Raw genomic sequence first — 21,319 nt, 5'->3', positions numbered from 1 at the left:
AAAGGACATGGACAGAAATCACAAGAAAGCCTTTCCAAAACTTGAACAAACAACCTTCTCTCAGCTGAGTCTTAAAAAGGTTTGAGTGTCTGACCTGCAGAAGCGGCAGCGGTGGCGGCGTCCTCGTCCCCGCCGGGTTGGCACTCGGTGTTTGCGCGCCTGGACTTGGGGATGACGCGCTTCTTGAAGGAGGTCCAGATCTCGTTGGCGTGCTGCGTGACGCTGGCTCCGCCGCTCACCTTGTCGTCTTCACTGGCCTCCGCCTTCTCCCGGTCGGCCCGGGCCTGGTTGGCAGCGGGCTCGGCGGCGGGCTCGGCGGCGGGCTCGGCGGCGAGCTCGGCGGCGGGCTCGGCGGCGGGCTCGGCGGCGGGCTCGGCGTCCGGCGCCTCCTCCGGCTTGTCGGAGCTCTTGGTCTTGCCGCTGATGCCCACCATGGACGTGTCCCTCTTGAGGCCCTGGAATGTCCAGGAGCGCTTGAGCTTCCACCTCTTCTGGCCCGACTCCTTGGAGTCCAATGTGGAGGAGTCTCCGCCTCCTTCTTGTTCGCCGCCGTCTTCGGCGCTGCGCTTGTGTGCTTTCTGGGCCATGAGCTTCTTGAAGGAGTGCCAACGCTTCATGTGCTTGGTGGAGGCTTTGTGATCCGCCGCCGCTGCCCCTTCGGCTGCGGCGGCGGCGACGGCCGAGTCTTCTGCGTGAAGTGCTTGGGGATCCTCCAGGCGGTCCAGGGACTTTGAGCGCGCCTGGACCTGTTTGGGAGATTCTGCGCCGTCGTTGCCCTCCTTCTTTTCTGTGCTCCGATGGGAGAAGATCTTGGCCACCGGCTTCCTGATCAGATCTCGAACGGAAGACTTGGACTCTTTGCACTTCTTCTCGTGCTCCTTCTCTCCATTTTCCAGTGTCTTCTCATTTTGCAGTGTTCCCTCGCCCCGGCTGCCTCCTTCTGCTCCCCCCTCAGATAGCGGCAGCTCAGCGGCTTTCTCTGGCTCCTCCGAGCCGGCTCCCGCGTCGGCCTCCTCTGAGCCGGCTCCCGCGTTGGCCTCCTCCGAGGTGGCGCTGGCCTCTTTCTTTTTTCGTCCCGACATCACCTTACCCAGGCCGCTCTTGTTCAGGAAGGAGTCCAGGAGGGAGGTCTTGTGCTCGTGGTTCTCGGAGCCGCGGGGGGCGGGCGCCTCGCCGCCGCTCGCCGCGGCTTCTTCTTCGTCGGCGCTCGCCGCCGCTTCTACCGAGGTGTCGTTGTCGACGGTCTCTTTGGTCAGGTTGACCCCGCTGTTGACCTCGCTGCCTTTGTCTTTGTCTACCGCTTGACTCTGGACACTCTCTGAGTTGTGGCTGGGTTGTTCCGCCTCTGCCTGCTTGCTTTCCGGAGTCTTTGCATCTTCTTGGACCGCAGGTGCCGTGCTGGCTTCTGTTGCTGCCATTTCCCAAGGTGGAAATAAAGTGCAGCCCCCAAAAAAGTGTGTTCCTCCCTGGCTTCCTGCCTTCCTGCCTTCCTTCCTTCCTTCCTTCCTTCCTTCCTCCCTGCCTTCCTTCAAGCCTCCTCTTTCTGGCGTTGGCGAGTGATTGGTTCCTCCCGTTGGGTGGCTCACTCAGCTCATGGAAAGCAAGGGTGGCGGCGTGGAGGCAAGATACTCAGCATCCTCTACTACTCCTGTGGAGGACAAGGTGGCAAAGAGTTAGCACGGGCCCCGAGCACCAATGAGTCATCGCTGCCACATTGACGGCAGAAGCCCATTCGATGCTCGCTCGCTCGCTCGCTCGCTCGCTCACTCACTCTTCATTCAGCCATTTTCAACACGTGTGCTAGGCCAGGAAGGGAGGGATCCCGCTTGGAGAAGTGGCGTATATGGCGGCCCACATGACATCTCAGTCATATTTCAGCGCAGCGAGCGTCGGCTAGTGTATGCACGCACGCACGGCTCGCAGTTTGGTTTGGGCGTGGTTTGAAACTTTGGTCGCTTTCATAAACGTGCCTGCTGCCAAATTGGATAATATGGCTGAGTCAAAATGGCTCAGAGGGAGGCTTGACAAAATTGACAGATTGAGCCATTTGTGTGCATGTTGTCAATCTGTTTGGGATTTGCGCAGCCGCCGCCGCCGCCGCAGCAGCTAAGCGTTGTTCAAGTGGCAGATGATGGTAACCCGTGTTTTTTAGCGCTAATTGTTGACATGAACGTGCGGCCAGGCGTAACGTGTCGTCCCGTCGCCGTCGAGCGGATTACGCGCCAAACTAATCCGCCAACGGAAAGGGGATTGACTTCCTCTCTGGCCACGCCGCCGTTCGCCCCGGCTAACGTTAGCCCAGAGAATAATTCAGCGATTGCTGAGTGTGAGCGATGGCCGTTTGGCTCGCTGGCTCGCTGGCTCGGACAAGGTTGCACTTTGGGTCCACGCTTGGCATCCTGGCTCAGAATCACCTTTGATTTTGGAAACGCAGCAAGCTCCGCTGCTGCTGCTTTTTTGCCTCGGGGTGCGCCGCTGCAGTCGAGCCAGTTTGATGTCACACGGCAAATTGCAAGCCTTCAAACAAATGTCACCCTTCAATAAGTTGCGTGCTCGAAACCTCCAAGAATGACTGACGTGGAGAGCCTTGTTCCAGCCCCTCTCTGACAAACATCCTGTAGTTTCTCCCGAGGTGCGCCTTGAGCGGCCGCCACCTTGACCTCTGACCTTTCTCCTGGAGCGCCTTGCAGCCTAAAGCGGCTTAAGCCTCCAAGATGCCCATGAGCTGAGTAGGTCCGCACTCGCACTTGCCATTCAAGTTGCAAATCCAACAACAAGACGCGCCCGCCCGCCCGCACGCATGCACCTGAAGGCAACACACCACGGCGTGCGGATACTGCCACCTGCCACCCTAAGAACGGCAACCGAAAAAGGGAAGCTTGGCCAGCGTGCACGTTACAAAGTGACGGCGGGCGGGCGATGGATGACTAATTAGGAATCGCAAAGCGACTCGGGTGCGCGTTTGGCCGAACAGAGGCCCCTTCATGGTCTCCGGGCTCCCTTGATGGACACAGAGCGTTCTTTCTCTGCCTTTCTCCGTGCGCGTGACCCCCTTTTTTGGTTGGGGCAGGCCCGGCCCGGCGTGCGCATGCATGCCAAGCCCGGGGAAAAGGGGCAAAAGGCTGCCCCCAAAAACAAAAACAAGCATCTCCTCCTTGTCGGAGCGCGCAACTTGCTCCTTTGTTTGTCGTTAACGTGCCCTCGTACGGATTGGCCGTTTGTCCATCAAATCAAATGAGCCTTATCCGCCCGACGGAGGCGTCGGTCGGTCGCAGCGTTTGTGCCCCCAGCCGAATGCAAAGTCGTGCGGCCGCCGATGCAAAATGCTCTTGAACTTGAGGAGATTGTCGCACGCAACCGGTTTCACTTTGTTTGTTTTTTTTTGCACAGGGCGAGCGAGCCACCTGCGAGGTGAACGTCGGCAGACCCGCGTGAATGCCAGAGCATCTTTTGGAGGCGAGGTAGGCCAGCCAGCTTTTGCTGCCAATACATCGGCGCCTTTAGCACGCGTACCTCCACCAAACACAGAATGAAATTCAATGAGGAAAGCATTTTGTCACATCTTTTGCTCACTATATATCTTGTCTGTCTGCAAGCGCTGCAGCACCATTTGTGTGTTTGGAGTAACACCGCCGCCGCCGGCTGCATCCATGCCAAAAGTTAGCCTGTGCACGTGCCATTGGAGTTTCCTCCCCCCTATGTTAGCACAAAGCTAGCAGAGGCTGTTTGCTAGCTCCAAAAAGCTGTTTGGATATTTTTTTGCGGCTGACATGTTTACAACAACCTCCTTTCTTTCCTCCTTCCTTGCTTCCTCCTCATGTGACACTTTGGGGGGGAGTGGGGAAAAAGGGGGAGGGGCATGCTGGAGACAGCAGGTGCTCCAGTCCCACTGAAGAGAACCCCCCCCCCCAAATTTGCATTTCTAATAAGCCCCCCTTCCCTCACCCCTCACACACACACTGCGTCCTCTCCTCCATTTTGGGGCCGCAGCAAACTTCTAACATGACCGGGGGATGCCTTTGCGTGGCACGAGGCGCTGCCTTCATTTCAGCCAAACATTCTCATCGACGCAAGGTGGCCAAGGAACACGAATTTAAAAAAATGTTTGCCCCCTAACTGAAAGTCCTCGACTCTCTTCAACACACAAAAAACGCCTTGGCGGGCACCTTGACTCACGAGGCGCTTTCTGGTCTCGAGATACGAGCAAAACGCCGCCATCGGAGCGCACGCTTCCCGCGCCGTGCACCGGCCGGCTTCCTTGCGGAGGGAGGACAACACATGAGGTGCACCGAAAAGAAACGCTTTGGACTCAACTTGCGTTGCGCTTCCTGCATACGTCCAAGTGGCTTTCGCCAATTTCCGCCATGCAGTCAATCATCGCGCTCAAAGGCAGGCGTCATTTGGGATGTGCGACAAATTCGGGAGGCCGTTTGATCGCTCTGCTCCAAATTGCTTGCTTTCTTATGCCGGCACCCCAAATTGGCCAGCCGCAAATATGCCACCGTCGTCACACTTGAGTATCGCTCCGGCTACTCAAGCCATTTGGGCGTCATCAAAGTCCAAATCAGATGACGCAAACAATAATATTAATCGCGACCCCCCCCCCCCCCCCCCCCCCCCCCCCCACACACACACACACACAACCCCAAAAAAAAAGCGATGACGGCCGGGCCGGGTGGACAAGTGCCCGCTAAATGGGCGGGAAGTGGCTTTGGGGGATGGGAGGGTGAATTTCTCATTGAACAAAACAAGTGAAGCGCCAAATTCCCAACAAGCAGCCTCCTTGTCTCGTACGCGCGCACGCATGTGCGCATACTCAAGGCCAGAATCACATTCAAATTTCCATTTCAAATTTGCATCTTTTGGCCAGAGAAAACGGCTGAGATGTCCCCCCCATCCCCCCACTGCGCTCCCTTCTGTCTGTCTGTCTGTGCGCGCGCACGCTGTCATTCCGGCTTTTATTTGTTGCATTTTATGGTCGAGGCACGTAAACAAGTGCATGCGTGTGCGCATGAGGGATTTGTGTCTCCTCGTGCACGCACACAACACACGCATGTATGACAGACGCACACGTACGCTGGAAGATGAGGACCATTAGAAAAATCAAATTGTAGTCATACAACCCGTACCAACGCCACCGCTGAACCCCCCCCATCCCCAAATGTGCGCTTAGCATCATAAGGCATGTGTTTATCTGCTTTGTCGCCCCGGAGGAGAGGGAGGACCTGTAGCCTCACCTGCTCGAGTGTGTGTGGGGGGGGGGGAGTATGGGAAGGTGTGAGAAAGATGACGGAATGAAAATAAAAGCGGCAAACTCACCTGCTTCCGTGCGCATAAATCCGTTTGGGAGCTCGCTCGCTCGCTAATAAGCAGCTTGTTGTGTGTTGGACTGCCAAAGACGCCACCGGCGCCAAATCCGCCCAGACGTCGTCCTCTCTCTCTCTCTCTCTCTCTCTCTCTCTCTCTCTCTCTCTCTCTCTCTCTGTGTCGCTCGCTCGCTCCCGTTCTTCCCTTCCCCCCTCCCCTGTTGTACGTCTGCGCCCCCCTCCCCTCGTGTTAGGGGCCCGCACAGCAGGACATAGGCAAGTCCTACCCGTGCACACGCACGCACGGGTTCACTCCTCTGGTTGCCCTTAGCAACGACAAAGAGCACCAGAGGCCCCGCCCCTCAACCATTTGAACGTTATGGATTGAAGGGGCATTTGTAATCTACCACAAGCGCGCTAAAAATAAACAAGAAGAAAAAATTGTCTGGAGAATAGCGTCGCGCCTTTGTAGCGCAGCCCGCCATCCCCACCCCCCCCACCCCATCCCACTATGGCTTCTCCATTGACGCCATTGTTTGCGCGTGTGCACAATTGAACAATGGGAGCAAAGCATCAGGCTGACTAAGAAAATGGAGGGCAGGGCAGGGCAGGGGGGAGGGAGGGAGGGAGGTTCTGACCCTTTCAAAGGGGAACTGAAGAATCTCCCACATTGTCCACATTGCGGCCGACGAATGGGGGCCGGTGTTGCTTTTCACGAGCCGGTCGTGAAGCTGGTTACGGGACGCCGGCTGTGCCTGCGCCTACCGTTCCTCCTCACGTACCATTTTGAAGGCTGACTGTCCACGTCGTTTTGTGCGAGTGTCCCCATTGGGATTCGGCCATGTTCAAATTGGACAGGTTGCCGTAGCAACAAGGTCGGAAGGAAGGCAGGCAGGCAGGCAGGCAGGCAGGCAGGCAGGCAGGCAGGCAGGCAGGCAGGCAGGCAGGCAGGCAGGCAGGCAGGCAGGCAGGCAGGCAGGCAGGCCTACGTCCAGGGTGGCGCCAAAGACTTTTGCTTTCCCATTTTGGAATCGGGACTTTGAATCTAGTTAACTGTACGAGTCCGACGTCATCGGGATGTCAGCAAATTGAAAGTAGTGACGGATGAGTGTGAGCCCGAAACCGAGGGCAACCAGCCAGGCAGGCAGGCAGAAGACAAAGATGGAACGGAGCGAGTCAACTGGAAAAGGTTGAGTGACGTCGACGCACGGCAGCCACGAGCAGATGCGGACACGCGCACACAATAATGTCAGCTAATTAAAGAGGGCTTGCTCTCTTAGTAGGCCAAAGCGGAGGATTGTGCTGCGGGAAAAGGAGACTCAAAGCAAGGCCAATTGACCCGGGGCGAGCGAGGCTCAGATGGCGACCGCTCAGACGGCGACCGCTCAGACGGCGACCGCTCAGACGGCGACCGCTCATCCAACTGACCGGTCGACGATGGACAAACGGGTTGTGGCAATGGACCCACGCGTGCCCGCTTGCACTTTCAGGATGAAGAGATGTTTGCATCCAGACTTGATTGCAATGCTGTTAGCCAGCCAATGCAAATCAGCCACATTTGCAAGTAGACAATGAGAAGGAAGGTGGCAAGGCAAGGCAAGGCAAGGCAAGGCAAGGCTAGGCTAGGCTAGGCAAGGCTAGGCAAGGCAAGGCAAGGCTAGGCTAGGCTAGGCTAGGCTAGGCTAGGCTAGGCAAGGCAAGGCAAGGCAAGGCAAGGCAAGGCAAGGCAAGGCAAGGCAAGGCAAGGCAAAAGCCGACCAGGAGGAAGGGGGGGGTAGTCCCACTTGAGCGTGACGTGACTCGACAACTTCCGCCCCCGACCATATGTGACCCTGTGATTGACGGCTCTGCACCGGATGAACCGGGGTAGGCTCCGCCCCTTCATCCTCTCATCGCCGGTTAATTGCCGTGCCTTCTATTTTGGGCCGTGCGACACCCGCGGCCGGTCGAGCCGCGCCGTGATTGGCCGAGGCCGCCGGGCTATTAGCGGAGGCCTTCCTTGAGTCGGGATTAACTCCTCCCCCTCCTCCGATAGCTCATCAATCGGGACCGGCTTTGAGAAAGCGGGAAAGAAGGACGGCGAGACGGACGGGATGGCGACAAGGAAGGCAGCGGGACAGGCGAAAGGAAGGCTGGGCCGACTTAATCTCCACTTAATGTATTAACGGTATCAGCGATGACGAGGCCGCCCGCCCGCCCACCCGCCGCACCGCCTGCCCGCAGACACGTGAGCGCGGCACGAAACGCACGCTTCCCGCGCTCAACACGCAATCACGCAGCGAACGCAGCGGCCCGCCCCTAACTGGATGGCCTGCTTGCCACATATTCTTTGCTAGAGTCCCCAAATGTTCCCGTGAATGTGGTCCCAACCTCAGCAGCTAAAGAGCAAAACCACCACTTGCGGAAGAAGCAAGTGAAGCCTGTCCCGGGGTGAGATGGGCGGGGCCCCGATGACGTGGCTCAGGTGCAGGCTTCCCCCACCGTGGCTCCGGCCCAGCAGGAGGCGCTCATTGGTGGCCGGAAGAAGATCTGATTAGCTCCGGAAAAATGACCCAAAAAATCTGGTTAGCTCACACCAAGCATGTTTTGAGTCATTTTTGATCATTTTGACAAATTTGGTATTTCCGAAGGAGGAGGAGCAGCACAATTCTGGGAAAGGACGAATTCCAGGTCGGCCGAGTCTATTTATACTTGAACTACGTTACAGTTATTAATATTACGGTAAAAAGAAAATACCAAGTAACAATATGTTAAACACAAATTAGACGAAGAAGGGGCCGGCGGTAGCGCTGGATCACGTGAGCGTCAAGAGCCAATCATGTTGTTTGTTTAGCGGGAAAGCTTTGCAGCACGTGACGCGGCGAGCCTGCGTGCCTTCCTTCAAAGTTGGAATGAACGAGTTCCTGCCGTACGTCCACCAATGGGAAAGCAAAGTCATCCGGGAGGCAACGTTCGTCTCGTCTGGTCTCGGTCGGCACAGCTTCCTTCACTGGAGTGGAGCTCCAGCGCGCCACTCCGAGTGCATCATCAGCCCCCTCTGCCCCCCAAAACAAGCCAAAAGAATGGACAGGTAATCAAAAAAGAAACCCAACATCCAGTGGTTTATTTTGTATCCTACTGACCAAATGACACTTGTTCCTATTATGGGATGCATTTCCATGCTAATGACAAGATGAGAAAGAACATCTACGCAACAGTACACAGCATGCAAAAGTACGCACAAAAGTACACTTGGTGACATCACGGTGATGTTGTTTTGAGCTTAGTTGGACCAGACCCGCGCGCGGCATTTCGGCTCAGCCATACTCGCTGACAATTATTCACGGGAGCGCTTTTGTCGTCGTCAAACTGACTGCTTTGTTGAGGCAAAATTGTCCTCTCAACCGTACGTGAATGTGCAACAATATGGAGCTGACAGCAAAGGAAGCCCGAGCGTGTGGCCGGCCGGCCGGCCAACGTGTGGCATTGCCCCAGAGTGGCGGCAAATTCTTCTGACCAGCTGCGCCACGCCACAAAGCAAACAAGAAGGGGCCTTCAGAAACATGCTGATTGTTTGCCATGTTGGCAATGCTCAAAGTTGAAAATGTTCCAAAGAAAGGCAGAAAGACTTTGCAAAGTGCACAAATGTTTGGGCTTGTCCCTTTGCACTTTTGGTGCTCATCAACAGTCGACAAATGTGTGCTGCCTCCGCCATCAACAATCTGATGGATGCAGAGAACGGAGCTGCCAACAACCTTCTTGTTCTCGCCATCCAACAGACAAAAAACACAATTTGCTTGATTTGTCACATTGCAAACAATTTCTCCGTTCAAACCATGGATGGACGGCGTGGCTCGGTGAGATGGCTTGAAAAAAACACAACAGAACCAAAGCAAAACAACAAGAGCTACAAGAGATGAACGCAAAGCACAGAAGCCAGCGGGCCGGACAGCGGGCCGGCCAGCGGGCCGGACAGCCAGCGGACCAGCCGGCGGGCCAGCGGCCGCTTTTGCAGCTCACGTGGCACTCGACCAAAAAACAAAACAAAAACTGAGCTACGAGCTAAAGTCGTTAGCCGAGTGCGAGCCGGCGGCAGCGAGGCTTTCTTCAGCAGGAACGCAGAACATCCGATGGACAAGGCACTCAAGAAGAGTGTAAGGAAAGACTGGAGAAGACACGTGAGCTGACAGCGCGGGACAGGAGTTTGGGCGGCTCGGACCACCACAGCTGTAGGTAGTAGGAGGACGGACGGACGGACGGAGGGACGCGCGGATGCGCGCCTTTAGGATTGCATCTCGGCTCGCAGCATCCACGGGAACCAACAGCAGAAGAGCAACCTGAAGCGGACAAAGACGTTGAAAGAAACGACCGTGCCTCGGCTTTGCGCTCCCACTTACCTGGATATGGAGCTCTCGGAGGTCAGATCTTTAGGAGAGCGAACGGCGCTGAAGTTGCGCTTGGGCTGAGCCACTGTGGCAAAAGGCCCAAAATGTCAGCGGCGCTCACGCCAGACAAGTGGGTTCTCGGGTCGGGATACTCACTGGTGACTTGGTGGACCTTCTTCACCGTGGACATCTCCTCAGTCTGTGAGCCTTCTTTAGGTCCTCCCATCCTGAAGAACAACAAAGTCAGCCCCAGCGCACCTGACTTGACAGCAGGCGGGTGTTGCCAGCTCACCTCTGGACCCGGGAGGGCGGCGCAAACACGCCGTACTTGGGCAGGCAGCTGAAGTAGCGCACCCCGAATACGGAGCCGTCGTGTTTGCCCGTGGGCTGGTCCAGCTCCACACCGAACCACAGACCTGCCCAGTGAAAATGGAGTGAAATGTGCAAATTGAGCAAATCCCCCAAAGTCCCCTTTTCTGACCTGGCGCAAAGTCGGTTTTCCCGAAGAAGCGCACGATGCCGTTCTTCTGGCCGGCCACCAGGACTTGATCTCCCACCTGGGCGTCGAGTCCTTCCGCTTCGGGACCGACGGCCGACGTCTTCTTCTTGCGGGCTGCCGAGGCACAGCGCAAAAGCACGCCTGGGTTTATTGGTCCCGCTCGACTCCAGAGCGGATTTATTGCGCTCGCCTTTCTCCTTCTTGTCTTTGTCTTTCTTGGTCTTCCCGGCGAGGCGCGAGGCCAGGTCCCGGCGGGGGGTCCGAGGGGTGGAGGTGACGGACGAGATGTTCTTCTCCGCAGGCTTGGAGATCTTTGACGCCGGCGCAAAGATCCCTGTACAAGGGAGAAGAAAAGAAGGCCAGTCGAGCGACGGTCAGTCGAGCGACGGACAGTCGAGCGACGGACAGTCGAGCGACGGACAGTCGAGCGACGGTCAGTCGAGCGACAGTCAGTCACCGACGGCGGCGAAAGCTCTGACCGAGCTTGGGCGGGCAGATGAAGTAGCGAACGCCGCCGACGCTGCCGTCGTTCTTTCCCTCGGGCTCGTCCAGTTCCACGCCGACCCACTGCCCGCTGGCGAACTCTGTGGTACCGCAGAACCTGAGCGTCCCCGTCTGAAAGGGCAAGCCGTTATGAGGACGCCTAACCGCCCGCCCGCCCGTCGCGACCCTAACCCTCTGGCGGCGTCTGACTGACCTTCGTGTCGTCCAGCACCACCCGCTGGCCCAGCTTCATGCCCAGCGAGGACAGCATCAGGTTCCCGGGAATGTTGTCGTAGTTTGGCAGCGTGGCTCTGGGCAGGTGGCAGCTCAGCGGGACGGCGTCCAGAAGCAGCCGCTTCAGCTCTTTGGCCACCGTGGCCGCCTCGGCCTTGTCCAGACTCATGTCCATGGGGTCGGGCACCACCTCGGCGGGGACCTGCCCCTTCTCATTCTGCGCACAACAAGACAACTCCTTTTTCCTTGCCACCTTTGGCCTCATCTGGACTTTTGCATCAAGAGCAAAAAAATCAGGTTCTGACCCGGACGGCGGGATTGGCACCGTGCTCCAGAAGACACTTGACCGCACCCAGGCACAGGTTGGAGGCGGCGATGTGCAGAGCCGTCCCGTAGTGGAAGTCGCTGCACGTGGAGTTGAGAACTGGCGCACGCACAAAGGAGTTTGCTAGCCCGCTGACCCGAAAGAGTCGCGCCGGTCGCAGCGCTTCTACCTCTGGGATTAGCGGCCTTGAGCAGGACTCGGACCAGTTCCGGAACGTCAAAGTAGGCGGCGTAGTGCAGCGCGTTCATGTTGGTCCAGCGACTCCTCAAACTCACGTCGGCGCCCAGAGAAATCAGCTGGTCGCTCAGACGCAGCGCCGCCGCCGGGTCACCTGTGCGCACGCGCAAGCAAAACAGCCAAGTAGCAGGCGCCCAAGCTCAAGCGGCCTCAAGACGTGCTCTCTCACCCACCCACGCCGTGCGCGCCCGCCTTGCAGCTGTAGTGGAGAAGCGTCATGTCGGTCAAACCGTCGCGGTCATTCACGTGGCAACCGCGCTTCAGAATCTGACAAAGGCACACCGACCGACCGACGGACGGACGGCCGGACGAGCACGCTTGAAAAAGAGCCCAGAGTCGGGCCACTTTGCGGACGGACTCGCACCTCGTTGCCGATGACGTCGATCTTGTGCTGCACCTGGGGAACCCACTGACGCACGATGGCAAACAGCTCCGGGATGCTGGTCCGGGGGTCCGTGAGGATCTCCAGGCAGGCCGGGTCGTTGGGGTCAAAGAAGGTAAAGGCTGGACGGCCCACAAAGGCAAAGTGGAGGTTAGCGCTGCGCACGCACGCACGCGCTTCAGGCTTAGCTTAAGGCAACGGAACCAACACAGGTGCTGGGCTGGGCCTACCGTAGTCTTTGGGGAGGGGCGCCTGCGCCGAGGGGTGCACCACGGCCCGACGTGGGGTCTCGCGGACCGGACTCTGGAGCGCAGACACAGACTGCAGCTGGCTCTCGTCAGCCTCTTCGGCCGGCGACTCGTGGAGCGGCGGCGCCGGCCGCCGACCTCGTCCTCCCTCCTCCCGCTCGTCGTCATCCTGGCGCTCCTCGGCCCGCTCGTCTTCATCTTTTGCTCTCTCCTCGTCTTCATCTTCTTCTCTTTCCTCGTCTTCCTCCTCCTCCTCCTCTGTCAGCTCCTCCTCCCTTTGGACCCTGTCGTCGTCCTCCTGGTCGTCGCGGTCGTGCCGCTCCTTCTCCTGCATCTCCAGGTCCTCCTCTTTGGTCATGGCTGCGAGCCACACAAAAGTCAGCGCCGCTCATCATCTTGGCTCAGCTTCATTATGCGTCAATCATCATTGTCCATTGCCATTATTTACGGCGGCGGCGGGCGGCGGGCGTCTTGCTTTTGCTGACTAAGCTCTTCCAAAAATCGTACTCAAAGCAAGTCATAGGAAAAACAAAGCGGCGCTTGGCGTTGGAAATCGTGACTTCGAGACGGCTAGCGTGTTAGCACCCTCTAGTGGTCAAAGGTTTACAACGCAGCTAAGCAGCAAGGACGAGCAAAAATTTCAAACTCCAGTTTTCTTTTTCAACTCGAATGTTCACGGTCACTGTGCATTTTTTAATCCGATTGGCCCCAAAATTGGCAGATTGGCGGGCAAAAGCAGAAGAATTGTGGACCGCCTACGACGGTGCTGGAAAGCTTTGTTGCAGCTCCTCGTTGGAAGTCAGCAGTGCACTTAGCAAATGGAGCCAGTCCACTGTGAAATCCGCCCAGCGGCCCCTCCCTCCTTTCCTCCCTCCCTCCCTCCCTCCAACAACGCAATCGTCCATTGCGTGAGTCCCTTCACGCACAAGCAAACATGGAGCTGTCATTCGCGCTCTCGCATGCTTCCACTCTCAGAAAGCAAAAAGGGTCAAAGGTCAGCTCGCCGGCTGGTGACTGGGCAAGTGGGCGGACTCTCCACCACTTGCATTTGCGTTTAGGGCGTGAGATGTATTTTTGTCAGCAACTCTGGAAAACTCTTGCCCTCCCGCTTCTGTGTCGACGCTACCTGTCAACATGCCATGAATATTTTGCTTCTTTTTTTTTTAACTCCTGTCTCGCCCTTCCGCTTCTGTGTCGATGCTTCCTGTCAACATTCCATGAATATTTTCCTTTTTTTTTTTTAACTATTAAGCTAAGTGGACTTTCACTTTTGTGTTGATTCAAATGCACAATGTGTTATTTATGTTTGCTTTAACAGTAAACTTCAGCAAGGAGTGTCTTTAAACAACTTAAAGGCATTTTTGAGAAAACAATTGTTCACCAATTTGCTGCTTATTGTGAAAGGAGTTGAAATGATTTCACTGCTAGCGTTCAGTTCCTAGCAAGTTTGCATAGGCAAGTCAAAGCAATAAATAGAAATATCAAATGTCTAAAAATGTAAATGGCCGAATGTATCTCGAAACACTCGTCAGGTCACGTGTAGCCCAAGCCTCAAGCAACCCATCTTGCATTTAGCATCCTAAATGGATAGCAAAGCAGGTGGATCACATGCATATTATTATTTTATTATTAGATATTCATATGCGCGTCCTGTGTGTAATGTAGCTATCTGTGGTCCACAAGCAAGGAGGCCGTGGCTCCCTCCCCCTTCTCTCCCCCCCTCCCCCCAGCCAGCCTCCATTTTACATCCACACAAAACGTCGCAGCAAATAACACAAAGGCGCATCGATCGCACAAATCCGAGTGCGAACTTGTCATCTTCATCAGTTTATGATTTCGATGGCGAACAAAACATTTGTAAACGAGACGCGATGAAGGCCAGCGTGCGCAGGTAAACAGTTGCGCACGCACGGAGGACGATGATATGATCAGAACAAATATTGTTTTTACAAGACGCTGCGTGCAGCGAAAGCGACGGCATTTTTTGCCATTCGATAACACGTTTGCGTTCCCTTCCATCGTCGTGACCGCGCAAACGAGCATGCCGAAGGCGCACGCCAATCAGTGAATTTAAGGAAAAAAGATATATATGTATAAAAAAATCAAGTTGCTTATTTTCTTTCTATTTATCGATTTATCCCTTTATCTTACCTGAAAACAAGCCACTTGCTGCCAAAACGTGACGTACGACCGCGCTCAGATAAACAACGATGACGATGATGCTGAGGAGGAGGATGGTTGTGAATGGCGATGATGCTAGAACTCTCGGGCGCTCGCGCTCTCGCGCGCGCTCTCTCTCTCGCGCTCTCTCCCTCTCTCTCGCTCGCTCGCTCTCTCGCTCTCTGGCTCTCTCTGAAATATATATTCAAATGTAATCATTCAGGTAGCTTTTCTCTTTATTCAAATGAGCTGCCAGAATGTATAGAAACAAACTTGTAACGTCAGAACGATTGGCTGTACATATGTAACGAGCAGTTGGTTTTGTTCGTGTCACTTTAAGAAACCAATCATCTGCTTGAGAGGAACATGTCTGGTTTTATTTTGGATTCACAATCAGACCGTCAGTAAGGAATAAATAGTCCCGTCACAGAAATTGGTGTTTGATCATAATATCAATGTATTGCTGTATTATAGTAATAATAAGAATAAGTATGCAAAGTTAAGCAACATTGTAATAACTTTGGGGATTTGCCCTCAACCAACATGGCCGTATCGTGTCGTCATGGAAGGGCAAGCTCGTTCTTGCTTCTGATTGGCCAGTAAAGCAAAACACGCCCATTTGTCCCCCCTACCTTGAGCGCTCTGCCCTCGCTGAGAGGTTGTGACGCCCGTCACTCACAACCGCAGCCAATCGTGTGTATTTGTCCTTTTCCTTTGCGACGGAAGTAAGGAGGACGTTCGCGGCGCTCGTCGGTAACTGCCATCCAAGATGTCGGCTACGTGTGTCTTCCCCATGTGTGTGCGAGCGAGCCGTGGCCTCTTCAGTTTTCGGAATGCCGCGGCGGACGTCGCACGCACACTGTCCACGGACAAACAGCCGGCCGGGCATGGCGGTGCGACAAGTCTGGCCCAGGCGATTCTCCAAGAGCGGCTCCGACAGCAGAGTCAGGTGAGGCGCGTTGGCTGTGCCTTCCAAACGGTCGGTAGCTTATTTCACCCTTTCACGCGTTTGAATGAACGAACCCTCGACGGAGCGGGCTTAGCGACTGTTAGCATGCTAGCAGGCTAGTGCTGTCACTTGACGCAAAGGTAAGGTTCATGACTGTCGCGGAATGACGACAGACATTGCAACGTCATGTGATGCGCGGAGGTCCTTGCATATGTTGCCTTAGCACCCGCATGAGTTGGGCGTGAAGGTCAGGAGCAGAGCAGAGGAGAGGAGAGGAGAGCCAGCCAGCCAGCCCCCTCCTCTCTTTGCCACTCCTTCAGGTATGCTACGCTAAAGTTCCAAAAACATGCAGCAAATGAAAGCAGACCCTTGTTGATTTGCCTCTCCTTGACCCAGTAGATCCGGAATGTTGGGGTTCAAATGAAGATGGCTTTTTGTAGGAAATACTTACACGATATAAAAAAAAAAGCATTTCCCAAGCCGCACAGGGCAAACTTCTTCTGCCATCGACCGCACGCACGCACGCTCGTTTGACATTTGGTGTTGGGCCGTCACCATCAAGCAAACCATATCGATCGAATGGAGCTTTTGCTTCCAAGGAGGTCTGCGTTGGTTGTCTGGACTTGTTGCCCATTCGGCCAGCGCACGTGACCTTCAACTAGGTCCGAGAAAATCGGTTTGGTTAACCCTCTCTTTTTTTGGGCATTTATTTGAAAAAGATCATTTGTTCATTTTAAAGTTGAAAAAGTTGCCGTACCTTTATTGAAAAATACAGTTGAAAGCCAACAAAGTCTCAATTAATCCAAATAACGACTGACGAATTTGATAATTGATCAATTGTCGATTAATCATTGTCGCTGTACTTTGTATCTTACGCCGAGTTTCAATCGGAAGCACACGACGATTCGAGTCGGGTCGATTCCTTTTCCGGTGTGCATGATCAATCCAAGATGTCCACACGCTCCGCCCATGAATGGATTTGTGGTGTCGCCACGCAGGGCCAGCCTCCTACCGCAGAGGGCGCCGAAGCCGCGGCCGGCGAGCGGGCGGCCGGTGAAGAGAAGCAGAAGCAGAAGGAGAACACCGCCTATGCCAAGAAGATGGCCCTGAGGTTGGCGGGACTGATGGGCCTGGGCGGCGCCGTCACCGTCGTCTACGTTTTTGGTGAGCCTCCTCGACTCGTTTGTGCCGCTCCGTCGCTCACCTATGTCGAAAGCACGAAAAGCGCCAGCGGGGTCGATAAGTCGCAAGGGAATCTGGTTTCGGGCGGCTCGTGTTCTGCCAGAAAATAGGCGCCGCCGTCTCGCTCGCCAGGACGCTCGACCATTGGGCTGTCACAAAGCCAAATTGATTGGCGGCCCAACTGGGTTTCACTTCACGCATTTACGCCTTCCCTTTTCTTCCTTTCCAGGGTCCAATTCGGTGGACGAACAAGGAAAACGGGTAGGTTTTGCGCACCACTTGGGAAGTTTACCAAAAAGTTAGCGAGTAAAAACAAAGCGGACACGTGGCGACGGCGACGCCTTTTATTGCCGTGACTGGACTTTTATTGGCGCGTCTGTCGGGCCGGGAGGCATCAAAGAGCCCGACTATCCTGATTGCGCCACTGCTCTTCAAAGGGCACACTTGTCGCACCCTCCACGGCGCACCCCCCCCTGGAAGCTTCCTGCTCGGCTTTCAAGCTGCCACGGCGGGAAACCTTTCAATGGTGGCCGGGCGGGCCTTGGTCAAAACGCCGCATCTTGTCTTGGGCGTCTCGTCTCATCAAGATTCCTGAAGGAAAAATACGATGATGCACTTGTTGGACTTTCTCAGAAAATCTGATTTCATTGCCATCATGTGCCTTTTTCACGCCAATTGTTTTCCCATCCTCGGCACACTTCTGGCACGTGAGCGAGCGAGCGAGCGCGGACGGCGCACACTTATCTCACCTGTGTGTCGGTGCCATTTGCCGCTTCAAAGGTTGCGGCAGTAAACTGGAAGCGCAATCCGCACTCTGAGCCGGGAAGCGCTCTCTCCCGCTGTCCCTTTTTCCGCAATCCTTCTCGGGTTGGGAGCGATGCCGCCCAGCCCGGGACGGAGCGTGCCGGCTTCACGTCAGCTTCGTGCCGGCTTCGCGCCGGCTTCGCGCCGGCTTCGCGCCGGCTTTGTGCCGGCTTCGCGCCGGCTTCACGCCGGCTTCACGCCAGCTTCACGCCAGCTTCACGCCGGCTTGACGCTTTTAACCATCCAGTCAAAGTTGTTTGCGTTTGTCGACACTTTCTCAGCCGGCCCGTCCACGTCCCGCGTGAGCCCAAATTGGACTCGCTGGCGCGCGGGTCGGGCTCGCTCCGTCGGACCGCTAATGAAGTGAGGAGAGCTCATTCTCCCTTCCGACGTGCCAAAGACGGGGGCCGGCGGGATGGGCGTCGCGGAGGTGCCGACGACGGCTAAATGGCCTGGCTCGCACCTCTTTTTTTTTTTTTTCTTTCTACTTTGCGTGCAGTTGTTGACAGAGCAACAACAAAGCTGAGAACCTGCCCCGGTTTGCATTCTCAAGGGAAGCCAATTTGGACATGCTTCTGCGGCAATTTGCCAAAAAGGCCCATGTGCATGCGTGCGTGCGCGCGTTCTATGTCAGACATTTTGAAAAAGAGTTCTGTCCAGATTTTCTTCTAACGCTGGTGTCCTTTCCCTGTCTCGCAGATTCCCGATGAGTTTGACCGAGGTGAGTGTGAAAATCTTCCGCCGCGCTCCCAAATCCAGTTGGCCAGACGCGGAGTGAAAAAAGCCCTCTGTTTGTGTGTGTGCATGTGTGCATGTGTGCATGTGTTTGCATCAGCGCACTCAACTTGTTGTTCCCTCCAGAACATTCCTGCCGTGTGTTTTCACTTAGTCATGTGGGCAACATAAACATGTGGCGGCTGTGGCTCAGGCAGTAGAGTGGGTCGTTTAGTCACCGGAGGGTTGGCGGTTCCATCCCAGCTCTGTCACAGTCACATGTCGTTGTCCTTGGGCAAGACACTTCACACACACCTTGCCTCCAGGTCGCCATTGTAAATGAGAAAGTGTTCTCAATTGGCTTACCTGGTGAAACATTGAATAAAAAAGAAAAAATAATAATAAAATGACGCACGCACGCACGCGCACACATTTGCATGCGTGCGCGCAGGCCATTTCTTGACACGCACTGCAAAGGAGGGCCGAGTTGGCGGCAGATGGCGCCCGGGCGCAGCGATGGCGCCCGGGCGCAGCGATGGCGCCCGGGCGCAGCGATGGCGCCCGGGCGCAGCGATGGCGTGCTCGCCCCCTTTGCGTCTTTCCGAGCCTTTTTTGCTTCCTTAGCTCTGCTCTGCCTGGGAAGCCAGCCAGCCAGCCAGCCAGCCAGCCAGCCCCTTCCTCAGCCCGCGTGCCCATACGCATGGGCGGGGCTTAAGCGCCCGTCGCCCCGCTCTCTCACCTCTGCCCCTCCCACTTGCATTCCTTCTGTTTGTTATCCTTCATTCATCTTCTTCCCTCTCGCTCGCCAGCCAGCCCTCCCTCCCTCCCTCCCTCCCTCCCTCCCTCCCTCGTTTCCGTCTTTGCTTTGTTTTTCTCTCCATCTGCTGCCTCTTTCACTTTTCATTTGATTACACAATAACCAGTGACCTTTTTTTAATTTTTTTAATCTTTAACTTGACCGCCATAAAAAAAGCACAAGTCATAAATAAACGGAGCCTTTTTGAGAAATATCAAGGCGCTAAGAAACCCGCTCCAGTACGCGTGGCTCCCGTTTCGTTGAGGGGCGCTCGTGTGTCCCGTGCGGAGGGCGCCGCAGATGGTCACGGCTTGAGCGAGTGCGACCGTGGCAGCCAGACGTGTTATTTGCAGTGATGTCCAATCCCAATTATTCCAAAACCGATGTCTCTTTCAGAGCCTCTGGTGGTCCAGCAGCTCAAGAGAACCGTCAAGTACTTTCAGGACTACAGACAGGTGGGTGGTCCGCCGACCTCCGTGGCCGAGGTCCTCAGACTTTGATGCCGTCTGGCCGTCAGATGATCATCGAGCCCACCAGCCCCAAATTGCTGCCGGACCCGGTGAAGGAGCCGTACTACCAACCCCCGTACACGCTGGTCCTGGAGCTCACCGACGTGCTGCTGCACCCGGAGTGGTCGGTACGTCCGCGCGCGCGCGCGCGCTCTCTTTAGCTCCCTTCCGCTTTGGTTCCGGTCTCGCCCTGTAGACGCCGGCCCGCTCCCGTCCGGTTAGACGCCGTCACCGTTGTTTTGGTTGACTTCCATTTTTCTAGCCCGTTCAGTTCGGTCCAGTCCAATGCACCCAGCCTCACTCTTGTGGGGGTCCAATGGGTTTTTTGTCATTGCGCCTCATTTGGGGTGCACACATGCGTGGAGCTGTGGCCCTTTCCACCTTTCTCCTGGCGTGCACACACACACACGCACAAACACACATACAACTCCTTTGGAGTCATGGGGTGTGTGCTTCCAGCTGGCCACCGGGTGGCGCTTCAAGAAACGTCCAGGCATCGACTACCTGTTCCAGCAGCTGGCGCCGCTCTACGAGATCATCATCTTCACCGCAGAGACGGGCATGGTGAGACATTGGCTGGCTGGCTGGCTGGCTGGCTGGCTGGCTGGCTGGCTTTTTGATGGCTCTCATTTCAACTCGATCGACTGGCCGATGTGCTCCAACCATGGCTTTGGTGTTTGCGCGCGCAGACGGCGTACCCTTTGATCGACGGCATCGACCCGCAGGGTTTCGTCCTGTATCGCCTCTTTCGAGACGCCACGCGCTACATGGAAGGACATCACGTCAAGGTGCGTGCACGACGGCCTTTTCTATTTTGCGAGCGCCTGGCCGTCTTCGACGCGATCGGCGCCGCATCCTGCTATTGTTTGCTGCGCCGATGAACTGCGCTCTTCTTGGGCCGCTTCCGCTCAAAGCGCCGCGCTCAGCGATTGTCGCGAGGTCAACGAGAGCCGCCGTAAATCGTCCGCCAAGTGCGTTTTTCCTTCCCAAAAACGGTTGGCAGCGAAGGTGGCGTCAAGCCGCATTCTTTTGGCCTTCCCGCTCCAAGCCCGGGTTAGGCTACCAGATGAGCCCGTTCAAAGCCTCTCCACCTGCGCAGTCTTCATGGAGACGATCTCCATGGAGTGGCGTGATTGCACACAGGCCACCCTGGATTGAAAAGGCGCTGATGCGGATATCTGCCAATGTTCAGGACGTGTCGTGCTTGAATCGCGACGGCAGCAAGGTGATCGTGGTGGACTGCAAGCGCGAAGCCTTCAGCCTGCAGCCCTTCAACGGGGTGGCGCTCAAGAAATGGGACGGCAACTCGGACGACCGCACGCTCTACGACCTGGCCAACTTCCTCAAGAGTAAGGGCGCATGCCGCCGTGAGCCGGCGGTTCGCTCGCATCTGACCGCTTTTGCTCGCCGTCCGGCAGCCATCGCTCTGAGCGGCGTGGAGGACGTGCGCTCGGTGCTGGAGAACTACGCCGCCGAGGACGACCCCATCGACGCTTTCAAGCGCAGACAGGCGCAGCTGGCGCAGGTAGGGCTGAGTGGCGGCGGAGCGGAGAGGAGGAAGCCACCCGAACGAACCCTCCCTCTTCTCCTTCCCAACATTTTGACCAGCAATGCGTGTGCGTGTGCAGGAGGAGGAGCAGCGTGTCGGCGAATGGTCGCAGCAGAAGAAAGCGGGCGTGTCTCTGGGCTCCATCGCTTCGCGCTTTTGGCGTTCCAAGCAGCAGTGAGCGCTCGCTCGCCAGCGCGTGAGCGGACACCGGCGGCCTCCAATCAGACGCTTTTTGTGGAGCCACCGCAGCTTTTGCTGGCCGGCCCCGCCCCTTCCACGGAACCAAGCGTCCGATCGGATCGGATTGGATCGGTGGGGCTCCCAACTTGGCCCCTCCTTCAGAGCTCTGCCAAATCATCAAGAAAGACAAACTATCCATCTACACAAAGATGGTGGCTGACACCGGGGCGGAGGGAGGCGCTTGCTGTCTGTCGTCACTATTTTTTTTTTATTCTTATTATTTATGAACTTTTCCCTGTACACCGACTTGACGCATCATCTTCGTGCGTCCGCTTAGTTTCTGTCACTTATTTGTACTTCGTACATGACATCCATTTAAAAGACAGTGAGTCACAAAC

The 21,319-nt window shown here is 56.0% G+C and overlaps 3 protein-coding genes across 4 annotated transcripts in view; 1 reads left to right on the top strand and 2 right to left on the bottom strand.

The window, feature by feature from the left end:
• si:ch211-137a8.4 (coiled-coil domain-containing protein 8 homolog) overlaps positions 1 to 5,474 on the bottom strand; it is a 7,724-nt gene extending 2,250 nt beyond the window's left edge. For both annotated transcript variants that reach the window (XM_037267262.1, XM_037267264.1), the window contains exons 1-2: positions 5,320 to 5,474; positions 95 to 1,648 (exon numbers count right to left, since the gene is read on the bottom strand). In XM_037267262.1, coding sequence (XP_037123157.1) covers positions 95 to 1,418 — 1,324 coding nt within the window. In that variant the 5' untranslated portion in view covers positions 1,419 to 1,648; positions 5,320 to 5,474. The remainder of the gene's footprint in view (positions 1 to 94; positions 1,649 to 5,319) is intronic.
• Positions 1 to 21,319, top strand: part of timm50 (translocase of inner mitochondrial membrane 50 homolog (S. cerevisiae)) — a 24,272-nt gene extending 2,953 nt beyond the window's left edge. Inside the window, exons 3-14 of the mRNA XM_037267266.1 lie at positions 3,391 to 3,509; positions 14,965 to 15,187; positions 16,186 to 16,351; positions 16,599 to 16,630; positions 17,873 to 17,894; positions 19,080 to 19,138; positions 19,201 to 19,320; positions 19,652 to 19,756; positions 19,882 to 19,980; positions 20,385 to 20,541; positions 20,611 to 20,717; positions 20,821 to 21,319. Coding sequence (XP_037123161.1) covers positions 15,008 to 15,187; positions 16,186 to 16,351; positions 16,599 to 16,630; positions 17,873 to 17,894; positions 19,080 to 19,138; positions 19,201 to 19,320; positions 19,652 to 19,756; positions 19,882 to 19,980; positions 20,385 to 20,541; positions 20,611 to 20,717; positions 20,821 to 20,919 — 1,146 coding nt within the window. The 5' untranslated portion in view covers positions 3,391 to 3,509; positions 14,965 to 15,007 and the 3' untranslated portion in view covers positions 20,920 to 21,319. The remainder of the gene's footprint in view (positions 1 to 3,390; positions 3,510 to 14,964; positions 15,188 to 16,185; positions 16,352 to 16,598; positions 16,631 to 17,872; positions 17,895 to 19,079; positions 19,139 to 19,200; positions 19,321 to 19,651; positions 19,757 to 19,881; positions 19,981 to 20,384; positions 20,542 to 20,610; positions 20,718 to 20,820) is intronic.
• Positions 9,357 to 14,374, bottom strand: clip3 (CAP-GLY domain containing linker protein 3). The gene is made up of 14 exons (XM_037267265.1): positions 14,230 to 14,374; positions 12,061 to 12,438; positions 11,813 to 11,952; positions 11,622 to 11,715; positions 11,381 to 11,542; positions 11,192 to 11,310; positions 10,867 to 11,103; positions 10,649 to 10,784; positions 10,360 to 10,503; positions 10,152 to 10,283; positions 9,963 to 10,086; positions 9,827 to 9,897; positions 9,683 to 9,755; positions 9,357 to 9,622 (listed from the first exon to the last, which is right to left on the bottom strand). The coding sequence occupies exons 2-14, from the start codon at positions 12,434 to 12,436 to the stop codon at positions 9,568 to 9,570; spliced, it is 1,863 nt and encodes a 620-aa protein (XP_037123160.1). The 5' UTR covers positions 12,437 to 12,438; positions 14,230 to 14,374; the 3' UTR covers positions 9,357 to 9,567.

Source organism: Syngnathus acus, chromosome 13, assembly GCF_901709675.1.
Source record: "Syngnathus acus chromosome 13, fSynAcu1.2, whole genome shotgun sequence".
Taxonomy (NCBI): domain Eukaryota; kingdom Metazoa; phylum Chordata; class Actinopteri; order Syngnathiformes; family Syngnathidae; genus Syngnathus; species Syngnathus acus.
The sequence above is the reverse complement of the archived record's forward strand: the minus strand, read 5'-3'. Positions and strand labels throughout refer to the sequence as shown.

Coding starts and splice junctions, on each gene's coding strand:
- clip3 (XM_037267265.1), bottom strand. CDS start 12,436: ATGACCAAAGAGGAGGACCTGGAGATGCAGGAGAAGGAGCGGCACGAC. Junction 10,785..10,866: donor TGGTGCTGGACGACACGAAG/GTCAGTCAGACG, acceptor TTGCCCTTTCAG/ACGGGGACGCTCAGGTTCTG. Junction 10,284..10,359: donor CAAAGACAAGAAGGAGAAAG/GCGAGCGCAATA, acceptor GTGCCTCGGCAG/CCCGCAAGAAGAAGACGTCG.